The sequence below is a fragment of the Ciconia boyciana genome, chromosome 4, assembly GCF_034638445.1.
Source record: "Ciconia boyciana chromosome 4, ASM3463844v1, whole genome shotgun sequence".
Classification (NCBI taxonomy): domain Eukaryota; kingdom Metazoa; phylum Chordata; class Aves; order Ciconiiformes; family Ciconiidae; genus Ciconia; species Ciconia boyciana.
Window position 1 is genome coordinate 101,407,559 of NC_132937.1, and position 25,052 is coordinate 101,432,610.

At 43.6% G+C, this 25,052-nt stretch overlaps 1 protein-coding gene across 1 annotated transcript; it reads left to right on the forward strand.

The window, feature by feature from the left end:
- On the forward strand, nt 1–23,195 carry FAM81B (family with sequence similarity 81 member B). The gene is made up of 9 exons (XM_072860951.1): nt 1–19; nt 1,026–1,131; nt 1,688–1,931; nt 5,553–5,671; nt 11,082–11,211; nt 14,580–14,686; nt 18,056–18,191; nt 20,442–20,637; nt 23,089–23,195. The coding sequence occupies exons 1-9, from the start codon at nt 1–3 to the stop codon at nt 23,193–23,195; spliced, it is 1,164 nt and encodes a 387-aa protein (XP_072717052.1).
- Nucleotides 23,196–25,052: the final 1,857 nt, after the last annotated feature.

A 25,052-nucleotide genomic window follows, 5' to 3' on the forward strand; every position in this document is an offset into this window, starting at 1 on the left:
ATGGTCCTGGACAAGTCAGGTAAGATTTTGTAAGTTGTCAAGCTGCCGTAACCAGACCTCAAGCCTAAGTTTTGAGACAGACTGTGAAAGGTAAGCTGTACATCAGTGGACTTCACTGAACTTATATTCTCATACAACCGTTTTCCTCTAAAACATTACCTTTTTAGTTTTTTTTTTTTAAAAAAAGGTGGTTTGTAAGAATCAAGATGCTTTTCTAAACTAAAGGGGAAAAAATAGATTACGAACACACTTCATTTTCAACCAGTGACTTCTGCTGACTTCTACTCACAAGTAGAAGAGAATCAGCTGGGCATTTTGATATTTGGAGTTTTTACCGAGAAGAGATTGAAATTAAGTGTTCAGATCTTGTTGGTACTTCATGGCTGCCAAAGGTTATGTTTATTTTAAAACCTTAATTGTGCAGACAAATGTAAAGCAGCTCCTGGTACACACAGACATAAGCCAGCTGCAGAACATCATTGCAGCCCATATGGCTGTAAAATTTGTTGCAGAGTATCCTCAGGCGCACTTCAGTCATTAAACTGTCATCTTTGCAGTTTGTGTATTGATTGAATGGGGCAGCTGAACTTTCTTTTCTTCTTCTTTCTTTTTTAAGAATTATTTTTACATCAGAACTTTTATTTATAGCAGTCTAAAAGCAGAGATCAAGAGAAAACGTGTATAACTTCTTCCCCAAATGACTAACTGGGTATTTTTCTTCATCATTAAGCTACAGAATTTAGTGAAACCACATGATGAAAAGGTACTTCATATAGCATTGAGAGGATAAAAAAATATGCCATTCAGGTTAAGCTAAGACGTAAAGCAAACTTCATTTTCTGGATAACATGCAAGCCCAAGTTTCTGCAGTAATGAAATCTCTCTCTGGCTTTTTACAAAAAAGTAAATGGTAACTCTGGTTTCCCTCAAACTCCAGATTGTGCCTATCTAAATCGAGCTTCATTCTGTACCTGCCAGTTTCAGATCCTTGCAACATCCTTCCTCTCTTCTGTATTTATACGCAGTTTCACTGAGTGTATTCGAGCCCCTGGCTCATTCCCCTGGGTTTCAGCAGGCGGATGGGGAGGCGGGAGCTGTGAGAAAACCATTAGGATTTCAGACTTCTTTCCAGTGGGTAGTTGTAAATAATACAAAGGCAAACCAAGCACAAGTGTTGCTGTACTTGGCACGAGCTCTCCTTCTGCCCTCTCAGCCGGGGCATGTTCCTGGGGATGCTCTGCACGAGCATCACCGTCTCCACTGGAGTGTCTCCAAAGGTGATCACTGGGTGTGTTTGGTTTTGCCTTTATTTGAAATGAAATAGGAAGAGGCTTAAATGACGATTTCAGTGATGATATATTACGGAAGCACCTTGAAGCCTCTGAAAAATAAGTCCAGGTCCTTAAGCTGTATGGGTTTTGCCTAATAGCTGCAAAAATGCCATTTACATCACCAAGGCTATTAATGGGGCCAATACCTAATGCTAGCCCTGCGTTGAGAGGTTGTTATTACTAGCGGCGTTACAGTCATAAGCAATGCACAGGAGCATCAACGCCCCTGGTACAGCAGACAGCCTGGTGAGCCGGGGCTGACACTGGTCCCACTGTGGACAGGAGACCGCCAACACTCACATCCCTTGGCTTGCTTGCCATGACTGGTGTGACACCGGGGTTTTTGGTGTTCACAGGAGAGACCCTTCCCTTCCTCCTTGCCCTGGAGACAGGGCTTGCCTGCTGGAAGAGCGGTTATCCAGCCAGGAGAGGACCACGGCTTTCCTCCTCCATCAGGCTTTCCGAATCAAAGATGACATCGTCTCCTACCTCCAAGGAAGCAAAGGTTATCAGCACGGGGCGACCGCTGCCCAGCAGCTGCTGGAAAACCACATCCAGACCATTACGAGCATCGTTAAAAAGCTCAGCCAGGACATTGAGGTAATACACGCCAAGGAGCATTTCCCTGCTTTAGTGGTGCAGCTCTAGACCGTGGTCCTCTCAGCACTAATATTGGCTTCAGGGGCAGAAAAGTACTCAACATGACCGCTATGTTTTAGTTACATTCTGATTTTTCCTGTATAGTGGCACTTGGAGTTACTTCTGAAAACAGAAGGGAGGGAACTAGGGAAAGTAAAGTAAAAAAAAGGAAAGTAAAATGAAATAAAAAGCAGATTAGTTTTGGGGTTGTTTTAATTCACAGGTTGAGATTCTATTTGCTTTCAATTTTGTTGGAGTGAGGGAGATTGAGTTCGAGGAAAATGAGTAAGCTGTATTTTCATCTAAGGCAAAACATCAAGACTCAAGTTTGGGTTTACTTCTTAGTTTTCCTGATGCAGGTGTTCTACTAGTTTACATAACTTCTGCATGCAAACATAATCAAGTATTGCTGAAACTCTTCACAAAGCTCGCTGCAGACCACAATGGAGGTTCAGGTTCACATTTTATTTAAACTGACTGATGGTTCTGTGCTGGAAATGCATGGGATGCCCTTATTCTGGTAAAGACTTTTGATTATTTGCTATTATTTGTCAAATTTATATGTGAAGTTTACCAACCCTGTTTGGCTTTTCTTTTTGCACAAGTGTGTAAAGTACAAAAATATAATGAAACAGACTTCTCCAGAGATTTGTTTTGTCATTTGAAGTGTTAAATGTCTTACAAATGTCATTAAATTCACAATCTATTTTGGTTTTCATGTACTTGGAGAAATAGTTGATCTTCTGTAAATTTGTCTTAAGAAGTGTGCAATCATGGCTCACTTGACATTGATCTGAATTAAAACTAGGGTCTGCGTTCATTTCATACTGATTTTATTTTCAAAATTTTGATACTATGGTGACAAGCAATGCTATAAAACCACTTACTATTTTAGATCATCCAATTCCTCTAACCCTATCCAGATCAAGTATGTACAGGACTATTTTGCTAGAAAAATGCCCAAGATGCTATCAGCATCTAAATCTAATCTTTTTCCTTGGTTGTCAATTACTCTTCTCTAGGTCCTAATCTCAGGTGCGTGTTTGCTTTGTGTATTTTGGTTATGAGGATTTGATAAGGGCAGAGCTCCGACAGAACAGAAAACAGCACAGTGAGACATGTCAATTAAAGCCGCTACGGAATTAGTGGAGGTTTGGAGAATTGCTCCTGGCACACAGCAAATGAGAGTGATTGAGCAATGTCGATTTCTCAAGCATTTAAAAAAAAAAAAAAAGGATCTGCCAGGAAATATGACTCACTCATACTCCAAATCTTCCCCAAAGCAGGAAGAATATCCTTCAGAAAAGCCTGCTTTGGGGAAGATGCTGGCATGCCGTTGCCACCAGGAATGAAGCTGAGCCCCAGTAAATGCACCCCCCTGCCAGAGCCAGAAAAATCAGGGACGTCAAAGCAATTACTGCCAGGTGGAAAATGACAAGACCCTCGACAAAGACATCCTTCACGGTCCCAGAAGAGGATTGCAAATTGCAAGAGAAAAGCATCGATACTAAAAACCTAGGGGCAGAGGGGAGATGTGCCTGGCATCATCCCTGATAACAGCCAGAAGATAACCACGTCTCAGCTGAGGGGCTGCACGCAGACTAAGGGGTGACCGGCAGTCACAAGCACGATGTTGTGCCCATGGCTGTCTCTTGCCCAGGCGTGGTGAGCTCTTGGACGGGAGCACTGCCAGGAGCCCAGGGAACTAGCTGGAGAAGGACAATATCGATTTCCCTCCATAAACAGGAGGCTGCTGCTTTCCATCCTAACGAACAAGCGTCTCGTGATGCACTTGCCAGCGAGGGAGCGGTGGTCCCATTCTGTGCCTCCGTCTTCGCGGACTTGCGGCATCAGACTGGCATTGCCAAATACACTGCCAAAAATACACTTGAGTTGTGCAGTACATTCAACCCTTTGAGAACGTTATTTTTTCTGACACAGAACAAAAATAGGAATACCCGGTCCCAGCTCAGTATTTCAGTTACCCATACTCTGTGTGCAGGGGAGTCAGGATTATTCAGAAATAACTGCAGATTTGAATTAATATTTTACTCCAGAGTTATTGCAGCTTTCCCTGCTCACCTGTGCCCCACCTTTGACAGATGCTGTCTCCTTTTGCTGGAGAAGTGGGACAGTGGTGCCGCACGGGGACTCGGTGCTGGGGGTATTGGCACGTGCCACTGCACCTTCCCTGCTTGCAGCTGACCGGGTAATGTTTGCCCTGACCCTCTCAGCAGGGGCACGGCTGCGGGGGAAGAAGGTCTGATGCTGTGTCCAGACACACAAGCTCAGGGCACCGGCACAACGCTGCTGAAACCCACTCAGACCGTCCCTGTGCCCTCCCACAGCCCCAGCGGTGGGACGAGCCTCCGTGACCCACGGGACGGGCAAACCCATCTGCAACAACTTTGCCAAAATTTAAGCATTTGCAGTTGAAATTTTCCTTGATGTTTGTCCTTTCTTATATTTTTTTTTTTAAATTCACTCAGTGGAGAACATTTCAAATAAAAAGCCAATAAAAGCCACTCTATTTTTGCACAAATAAGATATTTGCATAAAAAAGGGTAAAAGCTGTGCTTTGACCAGGTGAAGTGCTGTGCAGTACTGAATTACACTGAAATATCGGCCCCAGGCTTCTCCTTTCAACCTGAGAAGTGAAATCGGGGAGATTTTAGAAAGCATTCCCCCCCTCCGCTCCGCATCCGTAAAAGGTCACACTAGCTGCACAAGGGCTTCCTAAAATTAATGCTTGTGACACATTAGATACCATCAGGATGAGCCGCTTCAGAAGAGCCTGCAGGGTGGTTACTCCTTCCATCTGTAGATCAGACTTTTAATACTGTGCAATAAATGGGAAATCAGGCCACATACTGAACAATAAGGATCAAACAAGACATTAAAGAGCTGCTTATACTGACCCGCATCCACGTCCAGGGTGGGGTGTGTATACCTGTAATGCACTTTAACAGCAGGTCCATGCCTTCACCGGAGCCAAAACCTGCCCTGTGCAGGACTGTGCGTGTTAAGGACATGTTTTTATACACGCCAAGTGCGGTGCATTAGCTTGGACATAAGCATGCGTGCACTTGCAGCGTGGGCAGACGGCTCCGGGCAGAGCTCCTGCGCCCAGCTCTGCTCTGCCTTGTCCCCCCCGGCAAAGCCTTGCTGCCATGCCCTCGGGCTGCTGCAAAACACTCGGCTTAGCGGTTGCCTCCCCTAAAACACCTGGTATCCCCTGCTGAAAGGAGCCTGACTTAAAACAAACCTGTGTGTCCTTTATTATGGGCTGCACTCTACTGCGGATGTTTGAGGCGGACAATAAAATTAATTTCCCAATTTTTGCATTTCCTAATTTTTGCTTGCTAGACTTTTCAACATGAAGCACATTTTTTAAGGGAAAAATGGACATATTATTTATGCAAATATAGGTTTGTGAAAGAAAAATATACTGTTACTTTCTCCAAGAAAGAAAAACAAGCTTTCAGACCCGCTGCCATAAATGATGCTTTGAACCCTATTTTGATATGAAAAAAAACCACAAAGCAGAAAACCAAAAGTGCATTAATGGTCTTGAATTTACAGGTTTTGGAGAGGCAAATAAGAACAAGGGATGGTGCCGCAGCAGAAACTAATTTTGCTGTTCAAAGTCTGGACCATAAATACATCCAGGGTCTTGGAGACCTGCGTGGAAGAGTGGCAAGGTAAGGAATGCATAATGGCCCTCATTTTCGTCTCCGCTAGTCGATTTGTGCAGAACAGATTCAGAGTGGGCATGAATGTACTTTGCACTCATTTTATATCTGCATTTTAGTGCCAGATCTGTGCTTCACACTCTCCATGTTAGAAAAATTATCAAGCCAGGGAAAAATAACTATATTTTCCTGTCTCATTCTTCATCACACACTTAACATTTTAGAGAATTTTTTTCTTGTCCAGTCTGGCCAGACTTCAGCTGAAGTGGTTATTTCCTCCTACTTAAACTCTCCTGTTGTTTCAATAAAATCTTTACTTCCTCTCTTGGAAAGTAAGTCTTGTTGAGCAAACTTGATTTCTTCTTTTGGTGAGATTGTAAATTTTCATTGGTACAAGTAATTGCATATACGTAACATAGGTGGACTTCTGTGGGGCACTTAGCAACACAAAATATTATGATTAAAAGAAAGACAAAGTGAAACTGTGCTATGTAATATCAAGAGACCTCATGGATTAAGAACTCTCTGAATTTCTTTTTATACCAGAAAAAGTAATAATTAAGGAAGAAATCTCCCCAAACTGGTGTGTTTCTGATGCCTTTTTTTTCTCCAGAGGCCAGTCATATGCTTTTCGTATAAAACACTGCTACTGACATTTGTGGAGAACACAAAAATCGGTCAAGTGAGGACAAGGTGGTAATTGAGAATAACGAGGAATATTGGCAATGTGGGCTGATTAAGAAAAAAATGTATTTTAGAAACCCAAGGAGAGACTGTTCCTCTACTGAGTGCCCCCTGAAAAGTTTGGGGAATACGGCAAGTAAATAACTTACTGTGAGCTCTTACAATGATGCAGCATGAGAAGTGCCAGGAGTATGGTCTTAGACAAGAGAAGCAGAGGACCAGTAAATAGGGGGGTTGTTTAACTCTATGTATGGCACAGAGATTGATTCCAGAATACTGCACCGAGCCCAGAGTCCCCTTTCTGAAATTAAAAACTTGATATGGTGTAAAGAAGAGCCAGGAATGTGATGGTGGGACGAGGAAAATTTCTGGCTGAGAGAAGTATACATCTGTGTATAGTTTATAGACAAAAATAAATCCAGAGATGTCTTCATTTCCATGTATAACTACCAGGAGAGAAAGGAAAAAAATCATAGGGTACCGAAGGACTCCAGACTACTGCAGAGACACCCAAGAATCCAAAAAGAGAAGCTGAAGCCAACACATTCAAAGTTGGCAGGAAAAAGATGGATTTTTTTAAACCTTGTGGCTGATTAGCATTGGAACAAAGTAGGAGGTGATCCTGCAAGAGCCTCCTGATGTTTTTCCAGTTCGGGTTGGCAGACTCTCTAGACGATACGCTTTTAGCGAAGCCGTAACATTTGACGGGTGAAGTGTCTCGCTCCTCTTTTCCCAGTGTTTTCCTAGGTGTGATGCTTGCCTTTCTTGGCTGCACCAGGGCTTGCTCCCATCTTCTGTGCGGGAGCATTTGTCTGCAGCAAAGGAAAGCAAAAGCACTTGGGGAAAACAGGGTAATTGTGGGGAAAAAAATGACCAGTCCACTTCTACTTGCATAAAGAAAAAAAACAGAAGAAACAAGAGGTCAAGCACTCATGGAGGTCCACAACACTTGTTATGAGGTCCCTCTTCCTCTTCCCTCCTTGCCCATTTTTTGGGTGCACTGGTTGGCCTTTCCCACAGGTAGAAGGGAGGATCCCAAAACTCACATATGCAATTGCACATAAAAAACTATCACGAGGGCACAAAAGTCAGCGTCTTATGATGCTGGAAGCTAAGTCCTTAGAACCCCTTTATTTTTAAGGAGAGAGAAAAGAAAACAGCAGGTTTTCTAGCTTCATCCAAACATACTGGTATTGCAGAGCCAGAGCTGGCATTTTAGCAGCATTTCAACAGCAATATAATAACGCAGTTTTATGCGAATGATTGCCATTAAGCTAAAGCATAGTACAGTTTTATGTGATTCATGAATCATCAGCACTTTCTGTTTTTTCTTGCTGCTGAATTTCCCCTCTGGAAATGCCAAGCCTTCACTGCGTACCTGCCCGCAGCGTCGTGGCTGAGGAGTGAGCTGGAACTGACGGGCAGAGGACTGCTGTTACAGTGACGATTAATATTTTGATTTTTCATGTTTCTTTGACCTTGAGTTTCAGGATTTAAAATTTCTATATATGTTAAGAGAGCCCAGAGTGGCTGGAGACAAATGCACGTGTTCATATAATTTACATTTATTGAATCAATAGAAATCTTCCAAATGCAAACTTTCAATGACAGTTTTCCTCTTGATTTGTAGCCTAACCTTAATCCAAGACTATCTGCAATGAAATGAACCTTAAATGGAGCCACTGCTCTTTCTCACAGCAGATGATTCATCCTCCTGTATTCTGCCATGTGTAAAGGATTAAAGTGGATTAGGTCTTGTAATTAAAATTGTGTCTATTATTTTACTCTGCTTTCCCTGAGAAATAGATGGAGACCTCTTGCCAACTCCTGAAGTGGCTGTCCATTAATTCTTGGACCTTCTGACTACAGTTCTACACCGTGTAAACATTTATATGTCAAATAGCAGTGATATTAAAAAAAAACAGCCTTCGGCATCTCAGCTGTAGTGGCATTCCTATTGAATTAACTATATATTTTATTTGTATTCTAACTCTTAATAAGAATTCCTTTGGGCATGGGAATATGTATTACAGTAATAAGAATTAGGTAATCAACTGTAAGAAAAGCCACACTTCTGATAAATATTAATTCATTCTTTTCAGCCTCATCAACAAAAGAATAACCAAATGCACAAATGAGTAAACAATGCCCTTTACACAGATGGTTACATTTTACTTATTTTTCTCGTGAACTTTTTTGTTGGTCAGAGAAGTCCAATGTAGCACTAGACAATCTAAAGCCCTGGTGTGTACCTGTGAAGTTACTCGACCCTTCAGAAAATGCAATACTTCACCAAGTACAGCAGTCCAATATATAATGTTCCTTCCCCGACTTTGGAGAAAAAAGCTCCTTGAACATACAGCAGGTAGCTACATTCCTGTCTCTAATTAAATGCTTTGATATAACCATCAGAGGCTTTTATTTCTTCGTATTTTTTAATTTATATGCAAATCTCATAGGAGTATGCTTTCTGTACCATTCCCAGTCCGCCTGCATTGCTGCTTGCACACTCTCCAGCCTATGCTTTGTATGACTGGAAAACCATGACCTCACCGTAAGCTGCTGAATGTCTTCGACGTGACATATCAAATTAGAGGAGGATCTAAGCAAGTCCCAAGTATCCCCATTCTCTTCAGGACTCAGTCTGCCAAACAGCAATAATGGATTTAACCATTTTGCACGTAATAATGATATTATGTGTAGGGAAAGTGAGATCTGAGCAGGCCCAGAGTTTTAAGGCACATCAGCAGTGCTGAGGGTCTTTGCCAAGCTCGCCACGTCTGCAGGTCCCCAGGCACAGCTCTGGCCCATCAGGCTACACAGTAAAGCAGATGCAGTTGCATTAATCCCATGCTGCAAGCCTAGTTCCTGGTCTTTTTGGATCCTATCGTCAAATCCTGTATTTTTAAGTATTCTCTCTATAGAATATTCAGGTTTCTTCTCTTGTAACTGAAGTTACATCTTCTTACTGCTACAGATCCGTTAATCCTCCTCTTTCTCACACCGTGCACTTCTTGCAAAGCTTTGCAATCGTTGCCTTGGGGTGGGATTTTCCTAAGGGGCCAGCGAACCCCGATCCTCTGATCTCTGTTGAAAAGCTGGCCTACGTGTAGGTCCAGTCAGTCGTCACCCTTGCATCTGACCTGCAGCCCCATTTCATTTGTGCATGCATACCTCAACGTTTCCACCCAGCCCTGCGGGCACGAGGACCCCGCCGTGCCGGCTGTCCCCTGGGACCCTCCATCCCCTCGCCGCACCCGCTCCTGGCTTGTTTGCTAGGTTTGCAGCCGGAGAAGCTGTGACGGCAGCCAGCTCTGGAACAGCCCCCTCCCTCTCCAGATCCATGTTCACCTTCTCAGCTATTTTGTAGTTGTTTTCCAAATCAATGGTTTCTTTTGATCAAAGTTCTGGCCTTTGTACAAAGCCTCTATTATCTGCAGTAACTTCTTATTTCCTTGATCTACACGCTCTGTAGGTGTATCACAATATCTAAGCATCATCAGGAGATGACAAAAAGCTGGTCTATTTAAACTGTCAAAATTTCTCTTTAGATCCCTTATCTGTCAACAGCACCAGCTTTATTTGGTGGTGGTGCTTTGGAGGATAATTTCTCTGGCATTTTAAAACTTAGCTGTTTTCCTCTCTCAACTTCTATTCCATTATCTATATTAAATTGCGCACTACTTTTTGGCCTTAAAGTATTTTTTTCCACACTCTTGTTTTAAGTATTACCTGCACTGGGGCAGGCAGTTACTCCTGGGGGGCCAACGTGCAGGAGGGGTGCAGAAAGGGAAGTCTATGCCTCCTTGGTCGTGTTAACTATACGTATAATGTTATATGTATAATTTCATATACACTAAAGAGAGTCTTCTTGCTTATGTTAAAAAAAATATATTTTTTATATATATATATGTGCGTATATACATATATACTATATATACACAATGTGTGTGTATATATATACACATTAAAGACAGGGGCTGAAACAGTCCTTCATTCTACCTGGAAAGGATAGCTGGTTGAATGCTATTCAGTCCCTGGGATACTCAATTAATGCCACCACTCTCACATCATTCGTTTGTCCATTTTAAATAGGACAAGATATTTTGATGAATGCAGCTGAAAGAGTTTAAATAGCAAATGACAAATGCTCCTAACAAAACACCAAGTGTTTTTGCTCCAAAAGTGATCTCCCCCAATGTCTGTGTCCAGCGACGGAGGCTGCAGGCTGGGGTGGTTGTGGCAGCAGAATGCCCTCTCTGCTGGTCGGCATCCAAAAGCTGGGGGTGCTCAGAGTGTGGATCAGCCTCTTGATTTACACTTCAGATTTAATTTAATTTATGGAGATTGGATAGTGGGAGATCGGAGGGGACTTGGTCTGGCAGGGTGAGCTGTGGATGGCTCCTGCAGCTCCCCTGGAGCCCGTGGGCACCTTGAGGAGGTCTGTGGTACGAGGAGCCCATGGGCATCGCTGCTGCAGCCGAGGGCATTGCCTCTGGCTGCCTCCCGCTTCCTCGCCGTCACCTCCAGCAGCTCTTTTAATGGGCAGGAATGTCTGAAAGCAGATTGGGGATCAGAGCTGCTGCAACAGGGTGTCTCTGCCTATTTGTCACTTGCCAGGGTGGTCCCAGGGGGCTGGATTTGCTCCGGCAGCAGTGCACGGAGACCAGTATCTGCCTTTGGCCGCCCTCCAGCATCCCCCGCCGATGCTCTCTTGTCTCTGGTTTGACTGCAGATGCGAGGCAAGCATTGCAAAGCTGTCGGGAGACATCAGTATTATCAAGCTTGAGGCCCAGAAGACTGATAAAGAGATTTATGGTCTTCACTCTGCCCTCAAAAATTGTGTTGGTGATTTTGAGAAGAAGGTGAGTAGAAAAGCCTACAGTGAAATACCTGGTGAGTGGTGACTATACATATATAGATATAGCTTCTTTTCCTAATTACTGACCAGAATTAAAGACTGATACGGTGTTTACACAATATGTCAGGATTTTTAATTAAAAAATAAGGTTTCCATTATACTGTGGAATCATAGAATCATAGAATAGTTTGGGTTGGAAGGGACCTTTACAGACCATCTAGTCCACCCCCCCTGCAATGAGCAGGGACATCTTTCACTAGAGCAGGTTGCTCAGAGCCCCGTCCAACCTGACCTTGAATGTGTCCAGGGATGGGGCATCTCCCACCTCTCTGGGCAACCTGGGCCAGTGTCTGGCTCCAACAGGTCCATGTCCGGCTCCAACAGGCTCCAACAGGTCCATGTCCTTCCTGTGCTGAGGACCCCAGATCTGGACACAGAACTGCAGGGGGGGTCTCACCAGAGCGGAGCAGAGGGGCAGAAAGTCCTCCCTCGACCTGCTGGCCACACTGCTTTGGATGCAGCCCAGGATACGGTTGGCCTTCTGGGCTGCGAGCGCACATTGCTGGCTCATGTCCAGCTTTTCATCCACCAGGATCCCCAAGTCCTTCTCGGCAGGGCTGCTCTCCATCCCTTCGTCCCCCAGCTTGTATTGATACTGGGGGTTGCCCCGACCCAGGTGCAGGACCTTGCACTTGGCCCTGTTGAGCCTCATGAGGTTCACATGGGCCCACTTCTCCAGCTTGTCCAGATCCCTCTGGATGGCATCCTGTCCCTCAGGTGTGTCCACTGCACCACTCAGCTTGGTGTCATCTGCAAACTTGCTGAGGGTGCCCTCGATCCCGCTGCCTATGTCATTGATGAAAATATTGAACAGCACTGGTCCCAGTACGGACCCCTGAAGGACACCACTTGCCACCGATCTCTGTCTGGTAGTGGCTTTTACAATAGGTGTAAGGTAATAACAGATAATAAAAATATCCTAGGATTCGGGGATCCTCAGATCATAAATGACCCATTACTGTTTCTCAGGATGATTTATATTCAAGTGAAACTGGAAATTTCGGTTGCAGGCATTTGGGAGCTAAAAAAGGCCATCTAAATCCGGGCCATCTAAATCCGCTGGTTTTTCTTTAGTTTTAAGGTGGTGGCAGGGAAGAATCTACTAGCATACATCTCATTCCATACTAATTTTGGCAATATTTCAAAGGCTTTTGAAACTGTCACACTGAAAATGTTTTGGAAAATTGTGTTTTGTGTGAGAGTGATTTTTTCTCCATGGAGTGGGTAAGCCAACAGCACATAACAACTGTTACTTGCCTATCATTCCTTATAGCTGGCCTTTCCTTGTGGGAGATTCACTATGCTTAGTAGCAGTTTTGGAGCCTCTAGCAGGATCAGGAGTGTTAGCAGCAATATTTTGCAAGAATCCAGCTGTACTGGAAAATACAGCTTTCTAAACCTGCAGTGTGATGGCTCCCTGCTCCTGCTCCAAACTAGATGTTGCCCGTGCCTGCCAGGATTGAGCAGATGTGGGACATTCAATTTCTCATGCACTCTGCTATCGAATATAATCTCATTGCTGTATCTTGACTGCATCTTCTGCTGCACAAGGCACAGTGCCAGTCGTTGTGTACCTTGCCTACCCAAGGTCCTCTTCTCCAAGGAAAAATTACTCATGACAGAACTTAAACAAAGATATCTTACCTGGAATTCTGTTAAAAGACATTGTTTGGACATTTGTGTCCTTAAATGCCTATGAAAAATGCTCTTCTTCACCTGGAAATGGGGAATGGAGCAGGTGTGTGAGAGTCACACGAAACAGTACACAAAATTATGTAAAAATGAGTCAGAGTAGACATAGGGCAGGATGCAGAAGAAACTTCCTTGGCTGAAAAGGGAAAAAAATATTCTGATGTGACTGTACGAAAGAAGAAAGTAAAGGATTTCTGAAAAGGAGTCATCTGTTGCTGTAAAGGAAGAAGTCAACATAACGAGTCTTCAGTGGCACCTTTTTGACTTTGATGTGCCATGGCTACCAAACAGGCGGTTGCATCTCCTTGCCAGGGATTTTTTGTGCTCATTTGGTGCAAAATCTCTGAAGAAAACTGCTAGTATTTCACATCCCCTTTAATTTATTAACCTCGGGTAGGCAGGCTGAATCCCTCATCCCTCGCATCAGACTGCCCTTCAAGATCAAGTGTCTACTTGCAGCAGCCGGTAACGTAACCCAGGTGGCATAGGGAGAACTCCTGGAGGGTGAGGTCATGCAAGAAATGGGTTTCTGGTGGCTTCCAGTCTCCTGCGTCACTCGCACTCTATCTTCCAGAGACACAAGGACATCCAGCTTCTCTGGAAATAGCGGGTGCAGTTGCTGGAGCACCCACAGTGTCTCCAAGCCGCTCCACCGTGCTGCATCTCTGATGCATCGGGAGCCCTTGGCATCACACTTTCACACTAATTGTGATGTGCAAAGGCAGATATTTGTAGATGATGGACCAGCAGCTCAGGGCCCTGGCTTGCCAGACCCTCCGAGGGCTGAAATAACAGCTCTCAGACGAGACGTTTCCAGCTTTTCCTGCCTATAGTGCCCGGCGTGGTCAGGCCACCACAGCCAAAGGGGAGCGCACGTGTGTCCGTCCCCACAGGACGTGGGGTCTTGGCTTCACTTCATGAGTCTCCTGTTCTCTGAGGGCCCTCAGCCCACGGGTCAGGTTGCTGAAGCAGCCTCTCTTTCCCTTGCCCCACCAATGAAGGATCCCGTGAAAGGGGGCATCTCCAACCAAAGGAGCGTGGGCGAGCATCAGGTACCTGGGACATCCCACAGCCCAGAGAGCGTGGGGCTGCGCAGAGCCGGGATGCCTGTCCCAGCCTGGATGCAGCAGGAGGGGGCAGATGCTTTGAACGCGGTGCCTCAGGCACCATCTTAGTGCTGCAGCCACCGAAGCATCTGTTATTGCGGGCGAGCCTCTCCGCTCTTCGCTCTTCTGGGGATCCCGTTAGGTGTCAGACAGACAACGCTTTGCAATGCACACGCACTGTCAAGGATTTACCCCTCGGTTCCTGCCACTGTTGGGGAGATTTGAGCGGCGCCCAGTGCCTCGTTCAAATAAAAAAGCATCGCTTACCCATGCATGTAATAGCGAAGCCTGCGTCCAGAGAGACTCTGACTTCAGCAGGTCTTACAGCCGTGGTGACTCTGAGCACAAGTCTTCAGTCTTTACCAAATGAAATTATTTGTGAGAAAAGTTCGGTTGTGTGTAGGTATACCTTGATGTCAGCTGGTTTTTTCCATGCTTGCAATCATAATGCATATTTAAATGTAAGTGCTCATGGTCTGGCTCACAAAGGCGTTCTCTGTTGAATTCTCATTAGGTAATGCAGCTATTAGGCAAGATAGAGACTTCCAACTCTGATCAAAGCTTGAATTTAAAGACAGTCCAGGGAGATCAACAACACGAATTGCAACTTCTGGATTTCAAGTAGGTGATGGAGGGTTTTTCATTATGATAATTCACCCTGAATGCTTTAGTGTGATGAACAGGTTGCCATGAAACCGCAAAACAAACCTGTTAATTAACATCCGTTCAAAACACTAAGAGAAGGTTAATGAAAATCTATGCCATAAAATAATGAAAATACATAATGAAAGTACATTGTCTTGCAAGCTAATTGTTAAAATGCCACCCTGTAAGAAGAAAGGTATGAAACCAGGTAACTTTGCATACTTAAAAGAAAGGCACCAAATACAAAGACGCTATTTACCACTATAATTGGGGCTAATTTGTGACTTGCTTAATGTGCAGAACAAGGCATTTTCTTTATGCACTTGCACCATCTGCCCATTTCTTGGACAGCCGCCCCAGGCAGAGGTGCTGCCAATGAAGAAAGGTGGGCACAAGGCTAAAGTAGCTGCACAGCCTCATGTGCCCACAGATTTGTGACTTATTTGTTTCTCACTTATGCAGTATATTTTTCCTATTCTAGCTGCAGAAGTACTTTTAGGGTGCCATTTTAATCTTGATGAGTTTTAGAGAGAAGGGAGCTCTATGGAAGGAGGCAATGAACAAAAGTATCTGGCATCCGTAGTCAGAACAATGCAAAACAGCCCAGCATTGAATGGCAGAGCCAGCACAAATAATTTAAAATCTAATTATAATAATCCTGCAATAACGATATTTCAAAGGCAATAGTTCCCCTCCTGAAAATGGTGATGTACTTGAATAAAGATTTATTTTAATTAAGATTTTTTCTGAATTGTATTCAGAGGTAAAAATAGGCTAGAACTTTACACAGAAGAAAGTTCTCATCAAGAGAACAGGAAAAGGAATAGGAGTGAATGGGGAAATAACAGCTAAAGTGGGCAATGAACAAAAATTGGGAAAAGGGAAGGAGAAACAGGGAGACAGACAGTAGTGAATGATGGAGATCAAGACGATGTGAAAGGGACAAGAAATGAAACCAAAGTAAGAGGGAAGGAAAAATGGAACAATGCCAGAAAAGAAAGAAATTGGAAAACTGAATTGAAGTAAATGCTGAGTTTCTCAAAAGTTAATGGGACCTTACTGAAATTGTCATCAGAAACAGGAAGCTAGAAAAGAGGTGGCTTTCAAGACACTGAGATGTGCTGGCATTGTGTATTTAACATAAAATCCAAAATACGTATTTACAAAACGTTGAGATTTTATTCCAGTTAATATAAAATTTAATTAAAATAGCATGTCCTTTGGGGAATGTCTGTCTCCTTTTATATTGCTCCTTTAAAAGTCTACCAGATTTATGTATTCTTTTTATAGAGCTGAAATAAAATTTAACTTCTGGAACAGACTGGAGCTTTCCCATAAAACTTGGCATGTTTAAATCAGCTTTAAAGCCCAGAGTTACCTCTTGAACTGACATGCAGCTGTCTGGGACCCAGCCGTCTTTGATTGCAGTCTGGCAGTTGTATTGTAAAAGTACAAACTGATATTGTTACTGAAAACTCGAGTCATTTTTAGGTTTAAATATTTCCTTCTTCGAGGAAGGAAATCCTTTTCCAACTTCGGAGAAATTGGAGCAAAGTGAAATGCCAGCTGCCAACTACACAAAGTTTGGGTTTGAACCTTTGAACAAAGCTGACCATCAGTTCTGTCATTCATGGTTTATTCATCTTCACCCATTGAAATGATATTCCCCAAATTTGTTCAGTAATCTTAAGACAAACAATGGCATGAGACCTTAGTTCTATGCCTCATGGATTAAAATCTCCTGATTATATGTATACATATATATAAGTGAAAATAACCACATGAAAGATCTATCCGAAGAGGTACCAGTCCTGTAACTGCCTGCTGTGGCAGTCGGACAGAGCTATAACTCTTGTAATGACCAGCCCGTCCACTGATCCTCAGGTACGAAGATCCTGCACCGTGAACGATGACCGCAGGGCAGGCAGCGGTAGCTTCGACAGAGCGCTGTCTCCACCCCTACCTGACCTTTCCAGAACAGGGTTTGGATGGCGATTCCTGTTATTCCAGTTAGACAGCTCACCGTTAGGTCTGAGAAAAGCTTGTTATACCTCTCCTTCCCATGCCCAGGTTGGATACTGGTCTATATCATCAGCATAATATCACAAGAGAATTTTATTTTCTCATGAACAAAGATTAGTGCTCCAGGAAGCAAATTCTGCGTGCATGTTCACACGTGCATGGTAGAACTAAAAATGACAAACTCAATACCACAAGGTTTTGTTCATGAAAAATCAAATCTTAGGACTACTAAAATGAGTAATAGTGATAAACGGACCTAACAGGCTGCTTACGTAGAAGATCTTGAAAAGCTGCTGTCTATAGCGAACTGCAATAACACATCACTGAGAGACTTTTTGCTATCATTAATTTTTTTTACCACATTTTACAGTGACTGCTGATGGTAATTATCACTTCATTAGACTGATACAGAGCTGTTATCAATCACTTGGTATTAAAAACATGTTAACTCCAACACCCTTTTGAATAGTGATATTAAATATTAGAATTGCCATAAGCATTGTCTAGTTGTAAAATACTGCTCCTTACCTGTTGGTTCGTATCCTAACTAAGGCCCAAACAAATTTCAAGCGATCATTGTTTGCATGTGTTAGAAATTAATGCAACTACGTTAATTTTTTTCTCGACACTCCTCCAGTCAGGTCATATGCATAAGCATGAAAATTTATATATATGACTACAACTTGGGCATAAGGTCACGTCCGGTCATGGTTCATGTTGTAAATTACGTGTTGCAGCATAAGAAAAGCAAAATCTAAACCATACAGTTCCCTTTAACTTGACTTTGCAGATTTGATCCAAGCAGCGTTCGTTCACCACTCCCACCTGCGGTTCCCTGTCTCCTCCGGGTGCTCCCTGCTCTGTTCCCTTTGGGTGGGCTTTCACATTTCTATCCAGCTGCTGCCTCTGCATTCTCTTTTTGTTTGTAATCTTCCAGTTATAAACTTTTTTTATCCTTATGAACTTCATTTTCAGACCACGAGTGATGTTGCTGCTCTCCCTGATGCCCAGCAATGCAGTCGATGCTCAATGGGACAGTGTGGTTTCTTCATTCAGTTCAAATAGTTAATTCAAATGGGAAATTAACATTTTTCAGCCCTCAGATATTTTCCTAAAGTAGACTGCACTACAGATGTCACATTTGGGCATGTAGGTACAACCTTCAAGGTCAGGATTAATAAAATAATGGAGCTTAGGAAGCTTCTTAGGAAGCTTTTGAAGAGATTTAGAGTAATTTGATCAATTTACTCAAGTGACTCAAGACTCCCCCATAACCCTGACTAAATCTTAGTCTTCTTACTAAAAAACTAATCATAATTTTAGGTTGACAAGAATTCTAAGTGACTTCAGGGATCAGATACAGATTCATCGGAAGTGGACAGAAGCGCAGTTGACACGGTCTGAAGAAGATGAAGCCCACCACAGGCATCAGCTGTTTAATTCAGTGAAGGAGAGACTGGTAAGACCTCCCCGGACGGCAGCCCGGGGCACTGGGGTGGCCTCCAGCCCTCCCAGGACTGGGAGCGAGAAGCACCGCTCCCGTCACCTTGATCCCAGCAGGTACCAATCATGCACACAAAAAATGAGATCTAGCACAAAACCAGGTGCCTCAGGACACGGCCAGCAAAATGATGAGCTGTGGAAATCATGTAATCATAGATTAATTTATTTGGGAAGGGATATCTGGAAGTCATAAGGTTCAACCCTTATGGGTCGCTCAAACAGGGCCAAAAGCAAATTCAGGGCTCGAGCCTCATCCAAGTGATTTTTGTTTCCGAGGATGGAGATGCCACAATGCTCTGGGCATCCCGGGAAATGAAGTCTTCCCGATCACAGCACCACTTCACGTTTGTGTAACCCTGATGTGCCCGACAACGGCGTTTTCCCGTCCCAAGGTGAGCATCGGTGCCACCACTGAAGACCACCCGGTTTCATTCATTGACAAGCTCAGAAAAGGAAGGGATCGTCTGTGCAAATTCTGCCTGGTTTTAAATGTAAACAAACCCTCACCATCCTGCGGTCGGTACATTAAAACGCGACGCGTTTCGGTTCCACAGCAGCAGTTAGCACTTGGCACAGGACCAATGCCTTTTAATTAATTCTTTCACAGCTTTTAAAGCTTTTCCTCCTTTGCTGTGTGCAGTTCATTCCGCTTCATAGTTCAAAAGCAATCGGCACACGATCACCATGTCTTAGCGCCAGGATGAAGGCTGCTGATCAAAGACCAGATTCAGAAGTTGCTTGGAACTAAAACACTCTTGAACTTCAATCTCTGTTTATCCCGCCTGATGATGATCTCTCGTACTCAATCAACCAACACTTAGTGCAGCCTGGAAGATAGTAAAAACGTTTCTGACACATCAGCCGCTATCTCAAAGCTACTGCTTGAATTCCCTTCCTCTGCTAATAGTTTTTGTGATTATTTTGCAGAAAACACACCAATATGTGCTGCTACTCTGCCCTAAGGGAGGCTGCTGTGCCAAAAAAATACAGCGTTAACAGGAGTTAAAGCTTTCAAAGCCACTCTTAAGCAGGTTGAATAAGGAGCGCATCTGGTTTTTTATGTATGCATACATGTACACCCAGGCATGCACAGTGCTTGGAGCAGCTGGTGGTCCTCTGGATGTCATCTCAGTGAAGCATCTCAGTCCCTGGGAGCTGAAGGAAACCTCAGCATGAAATGGGGACAAAGCAGTCGGAGATGAGCTTCAACCTGTGCCAGGAGGGCTCTTGTCCCCGCTCTGCAGTGGGTCCCGGCAGCGCAGGCAGCTGCCTTCAGCAGCAGTCCTGTTTACGTCCTTTCGTCAGGCTGAGAGGACACACGACCCTGCGAGGGATCCGGCAGGCTACGTAGTGGTGGTGGAGCCGTTTTGGGAGTGCAGGGCAGCAGCTCGGTTATTCGCGGGGCTTGCTCACTCCGCCAGCCACCTGCACTGCATGGCAATGTTTGTAAACGTGTTTCCCCCACCGTGCTAAACTCTGTGTCGGTTCGGATAGCTCTGCCAGGTTTGCAAACACCTTCCTTGGGAGGCAGAGCCACTGCCTCGGGCCCACAGGTCTCCCTTGGGCTGCAAGGGCTCAAGGAGGTCGGAGGATTTGGATCACATTGACCCAATTTGGAGTTGACCGGAGGACTCGGTGCAACTTGAAGAACAAGGAAGGGGTGGGCAGCTGCGCAGCTCAGGTTTGAGGACCCCTCTGAGGAGGGGGAAATGCCTCCAAGAGCTGTGCTGAGCTCAAAAGAGGGAGAGGACCGCTTGCCGTCCCTCAGTTTGGCAGCTCTTACCGGGCTCAGCCTCCTTATTTACGCCGGCAGCCGAGCTGGGTTTACACCACAGCGTTGCACCCCTTAGGTCAGGAAGGTTGGGCTTGAGACGGGGACGTGAAAGCAGCCTGAAAGGGGTTGTTTGAGTTCCCAGTCTGTTGTTGCAAAGTGTGACAGCAAATCACTGGATTTAAAATGAATAAATAAATAAAACAATAACTTTAAAAAGCACCTTTGTGCTGGCCCAGCCCCTCTTTCCCAGTTGATTTGGTTGGTTGGGGAAGAGAGGATTGGCACATCCTCCGTGGTAGCAGACCTCACCTGCATTTATTCCGTGCTGTCTTGCATGGGATTAGGAAGCAAGACTGATTGAATGCATGGTTGGCAGGAGGCAGGTTAATTTGGGCATATTTAAAATGTCTTACCTGTGTTATGTATTTAAAGGAAAGAGCAGAAAAAAGAGTAGAAGAAAAGCTCCTACTTCTGTCACTAAAGCTAGAACAAATGGATAAACCACAGAAATACGAAAAGCAGTTGAAACAGATGAAAAGAGATGAAAAAAACCTGCAGGCAAGAATCACCAGATTTGAAAGACAGATCTGGAAGGAGCTTGAGGAAATCCAAAATGAATACAGATCAGGTGAGTATGGGCTTTCATGCAATTTATTTTTAAAATAAATTTCTACGGTAACTTGCTGCTCCAGAAAATACTTTCCAGTAAAGACAGAAAGACATTAAAATTACTATTTCTCTCTCCCAAACCCCATATACAGAGGTGTATGGGTTAACCCGCTTGTCTTTGCAAACAGCAAGCATGACATTGGCACACAGGTTGCTTTCTCTTCCTAAGAGTCTCAAGGTAAGAACATTTAAAAGGCAATTCAGAATCCGTTTTCCAGATTTTTTAGAGTACCTATTTCTTCTGTTAGCAAGGACACTAACCTTCGTCGGGAGGTACAAGTCATTTCCTTTTGCACAGATCCTGCTGCTGAGATCGTGTTTGATGGTTTTATATAATTTTCACCCTTTACTCCCCATTCTCAACCAACGGTAGCTGGAGAAAGAGGCATCTGGATGAGTAACAGCTACCCAACACAGACCGTACATTATGCACATGAATAGGGGAGCAGTTAGATAACAATGCTGAACACATGGCAGCTGCTTCTTATGGGGACAGTCACATTAATGTAACTCACAGAGCATGAACTACTTTACCAATCTGAGATTCTAGCTGTTCAACTTTCAGCAGCAGTTAGAAAGGCTTTCACCTGGCACTAAGCACACGGCTTTCACAAGGAAGATTTTGCCCACTGTAATCTATCCTGTGTCACTCAAACCTGACCTATTGTAATATCCTCCACTTGCAGCTGATAATGGTAACACAGGGGACACATCAGGGTATAAAAAAAAAAATCACTCAGCCCTCTCTCCAAGGGAACAGATGGCTGAAAATCATTACACAAGGGCTTCACATCTTACATGTTCTCACTTGAAACTCAAGCATCTGGTTCTCATCTTCAAAGCTGTCTGTGACAGAGGACCCCAGCTCTTTACTTCAGCTCCAATTCCTTCATTATCTGCAACCCACCTACAAGCCCTGCTCCAAGGCTGTAGCAAACCAAGCTCTAAATTAGCTGAAGTCTTTGTGCAGCCTGACACGGGAAGGCTTGGCTGTCTCCAAGACCATCTGAGTGGGCACAAGACAGCATCTTAAAGAAAGCTATGGCTAAGAAATTTCAGAATAAAAGATTCTGGTGCTGAAAGGAGACAGTTCTTAACTTCAAATTCCTGCCTGCAGAAATTAATGACAGAGGAGATCTGTTTACACCAAACTTTGGCCATCCTTGTCTTCAAACTCAAGTCCAAGGATTGCTCTTCCCCACGGCAGTCCTCCGGTAGGGGCTGACCCCCAAAAAGGGGGAAAAGAGGACACTGAAGAGGTGTGGAGCAGCACGAAGGGCACAGAGGCAGCCTTTAGACTGCCGCAGCAGCTGTTTGTGCTTCAGCACAGACTGGCATCTTGGAAATCAGAGACATGTCTGGAATTTAAAAAATCCTAAGCACTATACAGTGATTTGGTTGAACACTATCTAGACTGTAGCAGTGACAGAATTAATCAATCTTAAACAACCATTCCAAAAAGAAAAACATGTCATCAGCTGCCACATTACAATAAGCACTTAAGAAAAAAAAAAGAGGCAGATAATTAATTTTAATCCACTGTTAGGCTGCTTGCTTGCTAGTAAGTTAACACCTATGTGACACGCTGGACAAATGTGAAGAACTACTACATTGTACTTTGAAAGCTACTGCCATCTAGAAACGGCTAGGTAACAGCAGCTCACAGTTCTACTTTTCCAGTCTTCATTGACAATATTTGACTGTACAGTGGTTCAAAAAAGGTGCCTCAGGTGCTTCGTAGCTCTGTTTTTGGAAAAAAGTGTGCCTGTACACTCCCATCTCTCTCTTTTTATATACCTGTGCACACATGCACAAACACTGAGCCGGTGAAGCTGAGCTCCCATTCTCCCAGAAGCACAGAACAAAACAGCGTCCATCTCAGATGAAGCGTAACTCTTATTTACAGTCGCTACAACTCCGGGAGATCCGTGGCACCAGCCTCGCTCTCTGGTCGGCAGACTGCAGAGCAGCAGTGTCAGTATCTGATGGGAACACAGACTTGGATTCAAGACAAGGACTGCGGACTTAAAAAACCCAAACCAAACAAAAAAATCCCAATGCTCAATGAAAGAACAATATGCTTTAAGGCTAACAATACCCTTGGTTTTAAAGACAGACATAGTATTTTGTTTACTCCACACCACAAATCTGATGTCAGTTGCAGTTTACAGCCATGCGTAATCATGCTTGGTGTTGTCCAATGTATTGGAAGATAGGATTCCTACAGCAAGGAGCTTGCAACCCAAGCTGCTAATGCATGTCCATGGTATTCAATAAAATGATGAAATACGCTGGAGTTCATGTGCTCTGTATTAAACGTGGGTCAGAAACCTTTGCAAAGAAAAAGAACAATCTTTTAATGTATTGAAAGCAAAGGCTATTTAATTAATTGTTCCTATTCTTCTACCAGGATTTCAATCCATTCACGAGTCTCTGGAGCTGCTCAAACAAATACAGAGCACAGAGCTGAAACTTGAAAAAAAGAAAATTCAGAACGACATGAAAAGGATACAATGAAAGTGACCTCCCAGAAGACTGAACACCAAGAGCAAGCCTTGTCCACTCTTGCAGCGCTCTCTCCAGTGAGAAGCAGCATTGAGTTAAAGAAAGAAGTAGCCTTTAGACACTCCTGATTTTGTTTTCCCTTGTCCCTGTAGGATGTTATTGCTGGTTATGATATTGTGCAGCCACAAAAATAACTTTTTCACACCAATTTTACGAGATCACTTCACTGCAGAAGAAAAGTTAACCTCCAAGGATTGACTTGTAAAATTTTACAAGCAGATTTCATACAAAAGTATTCATAGTATTTAAAGGACTTTAAGAAAACAAGTACTCAGTTATTAAGCGTGGTTAGCCCAGTCCTGCCATAAGCTACATCGATTTTAGATTGGTGCAACTATTGAAATCAGGTCTAGTAAATTCCTCCAGCTGCACACAAGGTGTATGTAGTAATAGCATTAGGAAAACTGGTATCAGAATATCTGATGCATGATTTGGACCTATTAAATTACTGGAGCATTAAAAGTAGCTAATAAATTGGGTATAATAAATTGCTAAACAAAAAGCTAATAAATTGACAAAATGCAAGTCAATTATTAGCAGACGCATTATTCAGGTTTATTTCTCATCTTCTCTGGATTGTCTCATGTTTGTATAAAAGGATATGTAAGAAGCACATAAAAGCCTTCATATCTGAAGTAGCAAAAAGTTCTACCTTGAAATTCATTAGATCTCATTCCATTCTGCCTTCAGCATAAGCCAACATAATAAAACACATTACCGTTGGGGAATGTTTATTTTTTCCCCTTTGCAGTAATAGCAGCCGAACATATGACTTCCCAGGCAGTGAAATCCGCAAACAACTTTCTGTTCCCCAACTCAGTGATGCTTACGTGCCTTCGTACAGTACTTTGCATCCTGAACCTGAGCTCTGCAATAGTATAAAATACAGGGCTGTCTCAACCTGCATGAATTTACAAGTTTTTTCAGTGTTACAGCAGACCTTCTACAAGTGCTGATTTTGTAGAGGCTATACATTGTTAAAAAATGAGGAGAGCAAGATTTTTACCTCATACTGTTGTATTTTGCAGAAGCTTAAATTTAAACTCATGTTCCGTGAGCACTTTTCACTGAGTAGGTGGTAGAGATACGTGGGGTTTTTTTTCCCCTACAGGGCATGTAATACAACTTTGGGCTGTATAATTATCTTGTTCAAGGAGTTCATCAGTGATCATAGTAAAAGTAACTTCAGGGTCTGCTGAAGAGAAAAAACACTGTACTATTTCTTTTCTAATACAGAATCATATTCACAGCTGGCAGTTATGTAGCTGGTTTCTCTGGCCTGTTGTTATTTGTCTGTTCTCCTAGGTGTTAGAAAGTATTCATGATCTTGTGCTCAACAAAGTACAGGCTAACGCTCACGTAGAAGCATTTCTGCCTAATGCATTAACAAGGGCAGGCAGCCACTTACTGAGCTGTCGTCAGGCTGGCGATGATGGCTCTCCCACCACTAGAGTAGGAGGCACAAATATCAAGACCATACGCAAGGATACGAACTCTAGGCTGTAAGAACTTTTCCAGGCTTTTAATAGCAGCAAGCTAAAAAAAGTTACAGCTAGTCTTGAGAGTCACGAGTCTGGCTTTTGCAACATTCCCCTTTTAATATTTGCAGTTACTGATAGTTCAAGACGATGTGACAGCAGGCTGTGAAGGGAACCACAATCGATCCAAATTTACCGAAAAAATCTTTTTAAGGAAGGTATTTTGCATTGAGATGGGTGGGAGAACGAAAGTGTGGGAGACAAGGAGGGATTCTTGCCATTCAGAGAGGTTTCTACTCACCTCCACAGAGTAGAAACCCCAGCCTACTGA

Bases quoted from the DNA above. Each gene is read 5' to 3' on its own strand.
- FAM81B (XM_072860951.1), top strand. The intron at 14,687-18,055 runs GTAGGTGATGGA...TCATAATTTTAG, and splicing joins TTGCAACTTCTGGATTTCAA to GTTGACAAGAATTCTAAGTG. The intron at 20,638-23,088 runs GTGAGTATGGGC...TTCTTCTACCAG, and splicing joins CCAAAATGAATACAGATCAG to GATTTCAATCCATTCACGAG.